We start from the raw sequence: 12396 nt of genomic DNA, 5'->3' as shown, positions 1-12396 counted from the left end.
GCATGTATTTTCTTAGGAAAAGTGGATTCCATGAAGAAAATGTCCATACATATACTGGCATTTTGGAAAAGCCGTGTCTCTTAGTACGGCTGTTTCTCTTAAATCAAACAATTGCTCGTTCTCAAAAACGACGAGAAGTACAGTCGGATCTCACACAGAGAGGGAATTTAAAATAAGGACACTGAATATGAACTGAATGCTGCAAATCAAGAGCCTTAATCAGCACGTGTGTGTCAACCTAAGCTTCAAGCAGCCGAGTCTGTGTGTGCAGCGCAGTGGATTCTGTGTCCTCTGCTTCTGTGGTGTACCACCCGCTGACCTTCAGAGAGCAGACCTTCACTACCTCTACAGCCCAAGACAAATCACTCAATCAGCCAGAGAGAAAGACAGAGAGAGAGAGAGAGAGAGAGAGAGAGAGAGAGAGAGAGAGAGAGAGAGAGAAGAGAGAGAGAGAGCAAGCCATCTCTCTGAGTGGCAGGGACAAGAGGCGTGAAAGCCTCTCAATGTCACCCAATGCGTTTAGTTACGTGCCTGCACGGGAAAGCAAAAGAGTTGATGAAATGATTACATAGTACAGGAGGAAAAGATGGAAGCAGAGGTGGAGGGGGATTTTGGTGTGGTGTTGTCTGCAGATATTGGCACTGTTAAACACACTTTTACGATGCCATGGAAAGACTCCATACACTTTAACAAGGATAAAGGAGAAAGAGAATAGAAAGGGGGGGGGTGTTGGAACAGAGCAGCAGAAAATTCATGAACATCATTTTCAGAAATTTACCAATGGTCTTTTGACCATATTATACTAACAGGGTTTTCTGCAAACACAATTAATCTCTCATATACACACAATATTCAGAACATATTTACACACTGAGAAGACGACAATATCATCCGCCTTATAACTTCTGTGACTTAGACCTCTGTTCAAAACATATATATTATTTGGGCTAAATCATATCCTCGCATAAGTCAAAATGTCTACAGCAGAAATAACACAGACCATAACAAAAACCCTGTAAGGCAAAACCCTGTTAACACACACACAGCAATTATTATCGCTGCACCTCCACCTTCCAGCATGTGCATGACACAAGGACCAACCTGAAGATCATGACAAGCCTGACACGAAATGGAGCGCTTTTTTTTTTTTTTGAAGACTTGTGCACAACCCCCATAAAAGCTACAAGCTGCAATTACATCCATATTGACATTCATCAGATGCTTTAGCAAGCCCTGGCACACTTCATCATATCATCCTTCAGTCTCCTGCTCGCCTTCTCCCACCCCCTCACTCTTTCTGTATCACTCTCCTTCATGCCATGCCTGTTTTTCCCATCCAAAATGCAAATTGGCCTTGTGTTCAGTAAGACAGACATAAAGCAAGCATAAGGATAGTGTGTGTGTGTGTGTGAGAGAGAGAGAGATGCATCAGGGAGTTTAATCTTTCTTTGGCTTCTTATGTTTCTCGAGACTCTGCAATTTTCCCTTAGCTTTCATCTCCATGCTCGCTCATCTCAGATCATTTCCAAAGAAAGTTCTCTCTCACAGAAACACAAAAAAACATGCAGACACGCACACAGACACACATGCAGACACGCATGCAGACACATACAGCAACACATTCAAACACATACACCGACCGAAAGACTCAATCAAACACACAGTCAGACACACACAGGAAGAGAGACACACACACACACACACAGATACAGATACAGACATATACAGGCAGACTCTTTTTGACACATTTCATCAGATCAGAGAGGTTTGGTGTCCTGCAGTCAGATCACACATCACCAGTGACTGGCATGTCATCACATGTTACTTCTGCAACTACCAGCATGCTGAATTTACCTGAACACAAGCTGGGTAGAGAAAAAAGTATGTGGAACACATATGGTGCTGAAGTTTGCAGTTTTCTGAGCAAAACAGGTCATTAGTTTTTGCTTCGAGTTGTGTGTGTGTGTGTGTGTTTGATTATTAGGGTATAGAACACTGGAGGTTCTGATTGTAAAATCAGTATGGAAATTTTAAGGGGATATGAGTAATTACAAAAAGCAGCTGTTGGTGAAGAGAATCAACAACAACAAAATGTTGGGCAACAACATAGCGCTAAATACGAAGAAAACGCAATGTCCTAACAGCAGACATGTGGGCAGCAAGGACACATCTGCCTGTGAGTGTTTTCATGGTCAAAACTCACCCTCTTTCTGCTCACTCATGGTGGGGGTCTGAGTCTCCTTGCTGTAAGACACCACCTCTTTGGGAGGGAAGTCCACCTGAGTCACCTTCGCAATGCTCAGCTTTGCCGGGCCTCGCCTGGGGGTGGGAATAAACGTGGACAGAGAAACAAACAAACAAACAGACAAACCCAAATCAACAAATGAGAAAGCAGCCAGTCATAAATGAGTAAGAGCACAGCGCCAAAGCCAAACATTCACACAACCATCACGAAACGGCACTACTGCCTCACTTGTTCTTTCGGGAAACATCTCTTATGTTTTATCAGCAACACATGGGAATACCGAGAAACACATGTGCTCAAAGTATTACTTGGTCCCTCAACTAAACAAGACTAGAATTAGAAACTAATCAAGTGGCCTATTCAATACAAGATGATGTAGGAAATGATCGACCATGGGACCAAATGGTTTGCTTTGTGCTAATACAAGCTATCTGAATTAGTTTGATTAGTAAAAGCGAGTAGAAAGTAGGCAAAGAAGTAAAACATAGAATAAGGAGAATGCGGTACCCCAGCTCGGAGTGAAGCAGTAATGTAGAAGGATCAGAGTCCCAGTGGAGAGTCCTGTTAGTATCACAGCGACAGCTCAGTGTTAATACAAGAGAGAATATTTAAAAGAGGTTTATTAGCATGGTTAGAACAACATTTTGTAGCAAATTATTAAAACGCACTCTATACAACAACAATTTGAACAAAGCTTTACATTCATTTAAACAGAACCTACAAAAACACATAATATTACCTACAGCAAAAAAATTCTCTGTCATAATGTATTAATAATGTTGTGTATGCATCATGATACGAAAACAGAATATCCAACTCTAAAGACTTTTTTTGCGTGAATCATGTCTAACAAGACTCTGAAGCAACATGTCTATCGGCTAGCTGTGTCACAGACCCGGCCATGACTCACAAGTGAGTAGCAGATCTACCTATGAGTGTGTGTGTGTGGGGGGTAGTGTGTGGCAGCGTGTGGCCCAGGAGGATGTACATGAGTCCTTGTGGATGTGCGAGTGTGTATATGTGGTTAGAAAAATGACCTCCATGTGTGTAGGAAGCGGCAGTGTAGCAGAGGGAAATGAGTGGACACGGAGGGCCTCGGGCTGGTAAGTACCCCCTCCAAGGGCTGCGTTCAAACACACGTGTGTGTGTGTGTGAGAGAGAGAGAGAGAGAGAGAGAGAGAGACAGAGACAGAGAAGGGCTAGAGTTTCAAAACTTCGGTTTAGAGTCCCAAACTTTAATCAGGGGTTAAAGAGTCCCCCAGGCAGCTCACAAGCTATCAGATTGTTACTTGAGCATTTTGTACTTTAACTAAAAATGGCACATTCTATTTCTGATCGTCACAAATAAACATTATTGCTCCGTTGTACCAGTATCACCCAGTAAATTAGTTTTTGCTCCACTGGAATTTAATTATACTGTATGTGAATTGGGATTGTATTTTGAATGTATAAACAACGGTAATAAAAACCTCCTAAAATAAACTCCAACGCTATGAAAATCAAATTAACTAAACGCACAAACACTTAGTATGTAACAATCCGTGAAACTGACTTGAGAAACAGATTAAATTAGATACTATACCGGACATGTGAACAAAAACAAATATTTAATCTCTCCCCCAAAGGTTTTTCTACGTGGCACAATTACATTTTGAGGCATAAGCAAAAGCAGGTAATAGCACGAAACAGTGAAAACAAACGTTCTGCCTGTTCAAACCTGTACACTAAACCACACACAAAGCCTTTAAACAACATAAACATTTGACTGTGCCTTTGGTGTACAGACAGACTGTCTGTCGCTCATACAATCCCACAATCATCAACGTCTTCAGCACTATCAATTACAAAAAAAAAAAGAGAGAGAAAGTGAGAAAGAGAGAAGGAGAATGCTGCTGGTGATTATACCTGGGTCCTGTGGTGCCGTCGCCTGAATCCTGGCTACCTGCTTCACTTGGGGTGCCTGCAGATTTGGCCGTGGGAGACAAGGGCCCGGAAACTGAGGGACAAATCAGACAACACAGAGGCAAATGTAGCCTGAATGCAAACAAAGGCAATTTATAAATACAAAAAAATACAAAAGAAAAAAAGTTAGATATTATGGATTAAATAAGATATTGCTGAATCATATGAGGGGGAAAAACAATATATCAATATATAATACAAATAAATAGGCCATCACATACAGATCATATATATATATATATATATATATATATATATATATATATATATATATATATATATATATATATATATATATATATATATATATATAGCAACACAATACATCTTAAATGTTTAAAAACACTTTCAATGAATTTATATATAAATTTGTTTTGTGCTTGTGTGCAATAATACAATATATTTCAAATGTATAGCACAGCATTTTTTCCCCATTTATGCTTGTATGCTTAACTGAATTGTGAATACATTCTTTATAATTACAAATGTGTACATAAACCATTAGAACTATTTCTAATACAAGTCAGATATAAATAAGCATTTATTTCTACCCTTCAGTTCATACTATCTGTTGATATTTGCACACAAAATCAAACATACAGAACCGGACAGAGTGAAGTGAATAAATAAATTATATTATTATAGGTTTCTGAATCATATAAGAAATAAATGTGCTTTACTGCTTAAAATTCATGAAGTGATATTAAATAATGAAATGTCAGTGTATACTGCAGTCACTAACAGCAGGTCAGCAGCTTTGACTGCTGATAAATGGACATCTAACACCGAGGCTTCACCGTGTAAGTGTACCCTGGAGTACTTCTGCCCCCTTGTGTCTGTTGTGTAAAATTCAGCGAATAATAACTACATGGTTGAACTAATCACCATCAGAAAATGGAAACGGTTTTAATTGGACTACTGCTGACCATTTTTAAAGGTTCCTATTCTCTGTATTCTCTCATGGGGCTGGACTGCTTTTGCTTTGTTTGCAACAATGAAGATTTTAAAGACACAATGTAATAGCTCTTTCAAAAAAGAGAAAATCTGGAAATCTAAATATTTGAAGCTTCTGAATTTATAAGACACACTACTGAGCCCAAGGGAAAATCGTGCTGCATGTACACTGATCAGGCATAACATTATGACCACCTGCCTAAAATTCTGTTGCTCCCCCCTTTGCCAGATTGCCTTCATCCCATAGTGCATCCTGGTGCCATGTGTTCCCCAGGTAAGCAAAGCACACGCACCCGGCCAGCCACGTGATGTAAAAGAAAACGTGATTCATCAGACCAAGCCACCTTCTTCCATTGCTCCGTTGTCCAGTTCTGTTGCCGCTTTCAGCTGTGCGCATGGGTCAGTGTGGGCACCCTGACTTGCCTGCAGCTATGCAGCCTCATACACAACAAATTGAGATGTACTGTGTATACGGACACCTTTCTATCAGAACCAGCATTAACTTCTTCAGCAATTTGTTCAACAGTAGCTCGTCTGTCTGGCCTTCGTTCCCCACATGCATCAATGAGCCTTGGCCGCCCATGACCCTGTCGCCGGTTCACCACTGTTCCTTCCTTGGACGACTTTTGATACATACTGACCACTGCAGACCGGGAACACCCCACAAGAGCTGCAGTTTTGGAGATGCTCTGATCCAGTCGTCTAGCCATCACATTTGGCCCTTCATCAAACTCGCTCAAATCCTTACGCTTGTCCATTTTTCCTGCTTCTAACACATCAACTTTGAGGACAAAATGTTCACTTGCTGCCTAATATATCCCACCCACTAACAGGTGCCATGATGAGGAGATCATCAGTGTTATTCACTTCACCTCTCACTGCTCATAATGTTATGCCTGATCAGTGTATGACTTTAGATAAACCCCTAGTTTACTGATTTATCCATGGACATCTCCAGCATTCGGAGTGTTTATGTGGAACATGTACAGGGCTGTGTCCTTCATACATCACTTAACAAATACAAGCTAAGTTGATGTAAGCCTGATCTGTTGGTGAGTGTTCCAAAACAGGTTAATATAAACAGAATGCACGTGTGTAGTTGATTAAAATGGCAGAGTTTAAACAAATTGGGATAATTGCACGCTGCCGTGTTGATTGGAAGGGGCCGATGTGCTAACATTTAAAATCATGATCCACAAAACAACAAGTGACTACTGAAATGCTGAAATTTCTTTTCACTCAGTTTTGTTCACTGGCTGACTCACGCATCTCACCCAGGTTTATTTCACTTCATTTCTTCAATGGTAATGTCATAGCCAGCAGTGAAATGAAGAGAACATGAAAAACAAACTATAAGAAGATTTTAAATGTCCTATTTCAAGTAATTAAATACAGTTACAAATAGAACTGGGTAAGCTTGTGAGATTGTTCCCACTAATTATGGCCAATTGTCGATAGAATCTCCTGTGGCTTTCAGGAGGGAAAGATTAATGTTTTGTTGCTCTGCTCAAAGTCAGCTTGCAAGGGATTACCTTTGTACAGGAAAAAAAGGGAACACACATTTTTATCATCTGATTTAGCAGATAGCGGGATAGAATTTATATGCGATTCCTGATACTATCGTCAATCGTCCTAAACCTATAACTAGGTAATTGTGTCATGGCCAAAATCTATGCTGAACTGCACTACCCATCATCCACAGCATGTCACATGATCATGTCAGATGCCCCACTGATTTTTACTTTTTTTATGTTACTCCTTATTAACACCCATAATTTTTTTTGGCAAGCTTTTCTTGCTGTCGTTTTCATAGATTTTGTTTGTGTATTCTCACAGGTACCATAGTTTATTTTATAGTCTGGAGGTTTTTGAATAGTGTGATCTGTTCTGCACTTGCATCTGCCACCTCTACAATCCCTGACCTATGGATAATAGCTTGTGTTCTGTATTGCTCTTCTGCTTGGTCCCCCAGAAGCAGAAAAGCAATACATATTATCTATGAAAATAACACACTGTTATCGTCAAACAAAAGATTTTGTTTTTATTAATACTGTGACTATTTCAATGGGTTGCTCACAAATGAACAGAGTAATCACACCCTTGTTTCATCTGATATTGTTTGTGCTGCGAAAGCCCGCTCCTGTGCAAGTTTATGCTTATAGCCTTGTTTCCATGACGACAAGTCCAACAGCATCTTAGAAAAATGGAATCCATATCCAACTGCACCAAGAACGAGTCTCAGGCGATCAACAACTCCAGAGAACCGCGGCCATGGATTTACAGCACTGATCACATATGAAGAGGGTGTGAAGTGCGACTTACCTGTTGGCACATCTGGTGCAATTCCCATGCTCTGAAGCAGTGCTTCAGCCTCTCTCCTCTTCTTCTCCAGATCAGAGTCATCCTGCACCACAACAGGTTCTTTCAGCTGCTCCGCCTGACAGAGGGACACAGAAAAATGCTCATATTTATTTAAAAAAGAAAAACATGTTCCAGTCTCCAAGGAGCTTGAGATTGGCATGGAGGTTCACTTTGCAACAACCCTAAACAATACAGAGTGGTTCAAAGCTGAGAGCCTGAATGTGCTACAATGTCCTAGCCACAGCCCAAACCTCAAACAGGACTGTGTATCTGAGAGAAATTTTAAATATTGCTGTTCATCAAATTAGAGCTTGAGCAATGTTGGTATGAAGAATGGGCAAAAATATGATTCAGATGTGCAAAGCTGACAGACATAGCCCAGAAAATATGCATCTGTAAATGTAGACAAAATCCAAATACTTGTGCAAGCAGAAAAAGTCTAGTTATATTTTAATGAACATTTTAGTATTATAATTAGTTGTTTGTTTTTCTATATTAAAAAATGCTCCAGCTTTTAAACATCAGACATATCGTTTAAATCACATAATAAAAAAATCAGTATCTTTCCTGGTAGTAACATGGCATGATGTGGATAAGTTCATTGGGGTGAATACTAAGCAATGCAAGGAACATGTAACGCTAAAACAGCTGAAGGTACCAATTTTAGAAGGTTGCCGAATAGATCGATATGAAAGAAAACACCATATACGATTTCATTACCCTCTCGACCAGAGAAGCCGGACTAAGGTACGGTAGTTAGGTTCAGCTTCATATATGTACAAAAACCAAGGTATACACCGATCAGACGTAACATAATGACCACCTGCCTAGTGTTGTATTGGTCGCCCTTTTGCTGCCAAAACAGCCCTGATCAGTCAAGCCATGGACTCCACTAGATCCATGAAGTTGTTCTATGCCTCCATAGGCCCCACCTCGCAACTTACAGGACTTAAATGAACTAAAAGATAACTTAGATAGATAATGACCACTGAACAACCCACAAGAGCTGCAGTTTTGGAGATGCTCTGATCCAGTCAACCATCACAATTCAGCCCTTATCAAACTCGCTCAAATCCTTACACTTGCTCATGTTTCCTGCTTCTAACACATCAACAAAATTTTCAGGAAATAATCAGTGTTCTTCACTTCACCTGCAAGTGCTCATAATGTTATGGCTGATCAGTGTATAATAGCAGTATGTTTAAATGCATCCTTCTATAAACAGGAATGTCTTTAGTTACAAAAGTTAGTTTATTTATTTACTCATCTTCAGTTTCTGGTCAGGATCATAGAGAATCCCAGAAACATGAAGACACAAGGCAGGAATACAACCTGGATGGAGGCCAGTCCACTGCAGGAAACCATGTACATACACGTTCACACACACTTTCACAACTAGGGGCAATTTAGTATAGCCAGTCAGCATGTTTTCGGGAACTGGAAGAAAACCAGGGAAGCCAGAAGAAACACAGGCTCAGGATTGAACTGAGGATCAGTGTCTGGTGTTACACACTGCACTACTGTGTCACCCCAAAATATACAGCTAGTGGGTGAATTGTGTTTATAACTCATCAATTACACTTAAATCATTGCTTATTTCATACACTGAACAGTTTGTACAGAACTTTAACAAGCAACAGGCTCAAGATGTAAAAGCGCATGTTTACTCTTAGAGCTAGACAATATGCTCCTGATATCCACATTGTTCTGAGAATGGACACATCTCATCTACACATCTAACTGAGTGACATTATGACTTACAATTACAAGCACCAATTATTCATTAAAATCTATTTCTGAACCGTGTGTCATTTCTCCCCTTTTTCGTGATTAATTCAAAATGATTTGTTATTGCACAAAGGATTTTTCCATGTGACACAAACATGAGGTTTTACTGGCTTTTTGTCAGTATTAAAATGTCTTATGGCCTTAGTGATATATTTGTGTCCCACATTTACTATTTAAAGCTCTCTGGTCATTAAAAACAATTATATACCAAAATGAAAACTAAGACTGTTAAGTACACTGTTACTTTCCTATTACACACAATTTGTTATTATAGATTTGCTTTGCTTTCAGTTATTGCACATAACATGTGTGACGTGATCTAGTTAACTGTAAATGTCCACATAAGCAAAAGTAGAGAAACAATTAAAAATGACTTGCTTTTTGTGTATGCTAATACCAACAATGTATAAACAATGTGTTGGCTGTATGTTCTCACCTCTTTTTTCTTGCGTTCTTCCTCTTTTCTCTTCTTTTCTTCCCTTATTTGAGCAAGGCGCTGCTTCTTTCTCTCCAACTCTGCCTTCAGCTCACTCTTATCCGACATGATGCTGTAGAACAGAAAACAACCACAAATCATAATGTGCACTGAACATTCACCAAGCATTTCTGCACAAGTGTGTGAAAAGCAAAAATGCTCACACATCTCCTTCTGCACATAGATGGCATAATCTATATGTAGAAAGATAATTTTCATGTCATTCAAAGAGCGATATTTAGGAACAACTACACATTAAAGTCTTATTATCCAGAAAGAAATAGAGATCACGCTGTATAGACAACAAAAGACAAACAACCTGACTATTTTTCTTCTCTACTTACAATTCAGTGGATTAGAAAATAGCTCAATATTTCCCTTGTGAACTGCACTAGAACCCTAAAACCCCACTAAGAAGGGTAAATCTGCACTTACCCTATATTGCCAAAAGTTTTGGGACACCACTCCAAATCATTCAATTCTGGTGTTGTTTTTCAGGGGTTGGGCTTGGCCCCTTATTTCCAGTGAATGGAACTCTTAATGCTTCAGCTTACCAAGACATGTTGGACAATTTCATGCTCCCAACTTTGTGAGAACAGTTTGGGGATGGCCCCTGCCCACCAGTGCAAAAAAGGCCTGCACAGAGTTCTGACCTCAACCCGAGAGAACATCTTTGGGATGAATTAGAGCGGAGACTGCGAGCAAGACCTTCTTGTCCAACATCAGTGCCTGACCTCACAAATGTGCTTCTAGTAGAATGGTCAAAAATTCCCATAAATACACTCCTAAACCTTGTGGAAAACCTTCCCAGAAGAGTTATTTTCCCAGAAGAGCTTTTATAGCTGCAAAGGGCGGGCCAACTCCATATTACATTCATGTGCACGTAAAGGCAGACATCCCAGTTTTGGCCTGGCTCACAGTCTCTGCTCTAATTCATCCCAAAGGTGTTCTATCGGGTTGAGGTCAGGACTCTGTGCAGGCCAGTCAAGTTCCTCCACACCAAACTCCCTCATCCATGTCTTTTCATCCATGGACCTTGCTTTGTGCACTGGAGCGCAGTCATGTTGGAACAGGAAGGGGTCATCCCTAAACTGTTGTCCAAAATGTCAATGAAAGTTCCTTTCACTGGAACTAAAGAGGCCAAGCTCAACCCCTGAAAAACAACGATTTGGTGGGGTATCTCAAAACATATGGCAAAAAGTGTAAGTGCCCCAGGTGGAATAAATTCCCTTTTTCATTTCTACACAAAACACTACAATCAAATGATAAAATTCCTTACAAAACGAAGGCGAACTGATGGGGTTATATTCCTATATTTTTGACTTTGTACAACAACAGCCTGGTTGTTTATTCTCTTCAGATCACACTACAACTCGTGATTTTATGGGAGATTAGGAACAGAAAGAAAGCACTGTTCTTCAGGCACTATGAGGTAGAAGTTTAGACGCAGATTTATAGACGCAGATTTATAGACACAGCCTGACCCTTTAACTGGGTTGTGATTTGTTTCCAAACACATTTATTCCCAACAACGACAAAGCAGATTTCTTTCTGTTTATCCAAATACATCATGGCGAATATTACTAATTACTAATAATACAATCACTAACCAAATAATAATAATAAACTGAACGTAATCAGAAAGGTAGCATCGCAAAACAAATCTATAATAATTTGACCACATATGATCCAGTCCCAGCTCTCACCCCTCTCAGTGCCTCCAGCACTTTATCATAAAGCTAACTAGCTAGCTTCAGTGTCTGAAGCTGTAGCACGTACTGTATTGGCTAACACTTCATATTTGCTCATTAATAAACAACAAGCATGTTTGTGGCATCATTTCTATGCAGTTCTTCCTGAGAAACCTCGATCTTCAGATCGCTGTATATGAAACACCACAGCTCCCGGACTAGCTTGGGCGGCGACGATTTAGCAAAGTCAAGTGACCACTAGAGGTTTGTGCATGAGCAGGAGCACACCTGCAGGCGGAGGGCAGATCAGAGATTATTGGATTATTACAAATCTAAAACACAGCTTGATCGTGAAATCGCGCATTATCTAACAAATCACACCTCATCGTTAGTCTCAGCGCTCACTACTGCCTACGTTGCTGATGGGTTAGCTAAACGTTAGCTTACAAACCTGTCATTCATCGTGGATGGTACACATCAAACTTACTTAAACAGCAGCGATATACAAAACGCCCTGGGGGGGGAAAGGTGCCACTGGTGTCAAGATAAACTGCTGGATATTTTTACTATGAAGTTAAAATGGACAGAGACTGACCCGTTATCTGAGCTTCTTCGATTAATCTCCAGAAACCGTTGTTTTTGTTGGCAGCGTCCAAAGAACAGCTTCCGGATATTAGAGGAGCGATGATGAAAAACGGATGCCGGGAAGGTTCAAAATCATATTACGGTAACGCGTTACAGTACTGCGCGTGCGTAAATATTACTATCTCGCGCAGTTCCTACTCGATAGATAGATAGATAGATAGATAGATAGATAGATAGATAGATAGATAGATAGATAGATAGATAGACTATCTATCTATAAGATAGTAGAAGAAGAAGAAGAAGAAGAAGAAGAAGAAGAAGAAACATGATGATGG

At 40.0% G+C, this 12396-nt stretch overlaps 1 protein-coding gene across 3 annotated transcripts in view; it reads right to left on the bottom strand.

Annotated features, from left to right (window-relative positions):
* Positions 1 to 12196, bottom strand: part of dync1i2a (dynein, cytoplasmic 1, intermediate chain 2a) — a 31134-nt gene extending 18938 nt beyond the window's left edge. The window contains exons 1-6 of one of the 3 annotated variants that reach the window (XM_058392510.1): positions 12072 to 12196; positions 9747 to 9858; positions 7484 to 7598; positions 4151 to 4241; positions 2753 to 2806; positions 2204 to 2319 (exon numbers count right to left, since the gene is read on the bottom strand). In XM_058392510.1, coding sequence (XP_058248493.1) covers positions 2204 to 2319; positions 2753 to 2806; positions 4151 to 4241; positions 7484 to 7598; positions 9747 to 9854 — 484 coding nt within the window. In that variant the 5' untranslated portion in view covers positions 9855 to 9858; positions 12072 to 12196. Of the gene's footprint in view, positions 1 to 2203; positions 2320 to 2752; positions 2807 to 4150; positions 4242 to 7483; positions 7599 to 9746; positions 9859 to 11963; positions 11983 to 12071 lie in introns of those variants that run through there. The other 2 variants (XM_058392511.1, XM_058392512.1) reach the window with 2 other exon arrangements.
* Positions 12197 to 12396: the final 200 nt, after the last annotated feature.

This window comes from Hemibagrus wyckioides, linkage group LG06, assembly GCF_019097595.1.
Source record: "Hemibagrus wyckioides isolate EC202008001 linkage group LG06, SWU_Hwy_1.0, whole genome shotgun sequence".
NCBI classification, from domain to species: Eukaryota; Metazoa; Chordata; class Actinopteri; order Siluriformes; family Bagridae; genus Hemibagrus; species Hemibagrus wyckioides.
Note: the sequence above shows the minus strand (reverse complement) of the source record. Positions and strands in the feature narration are given on the sequence as shown.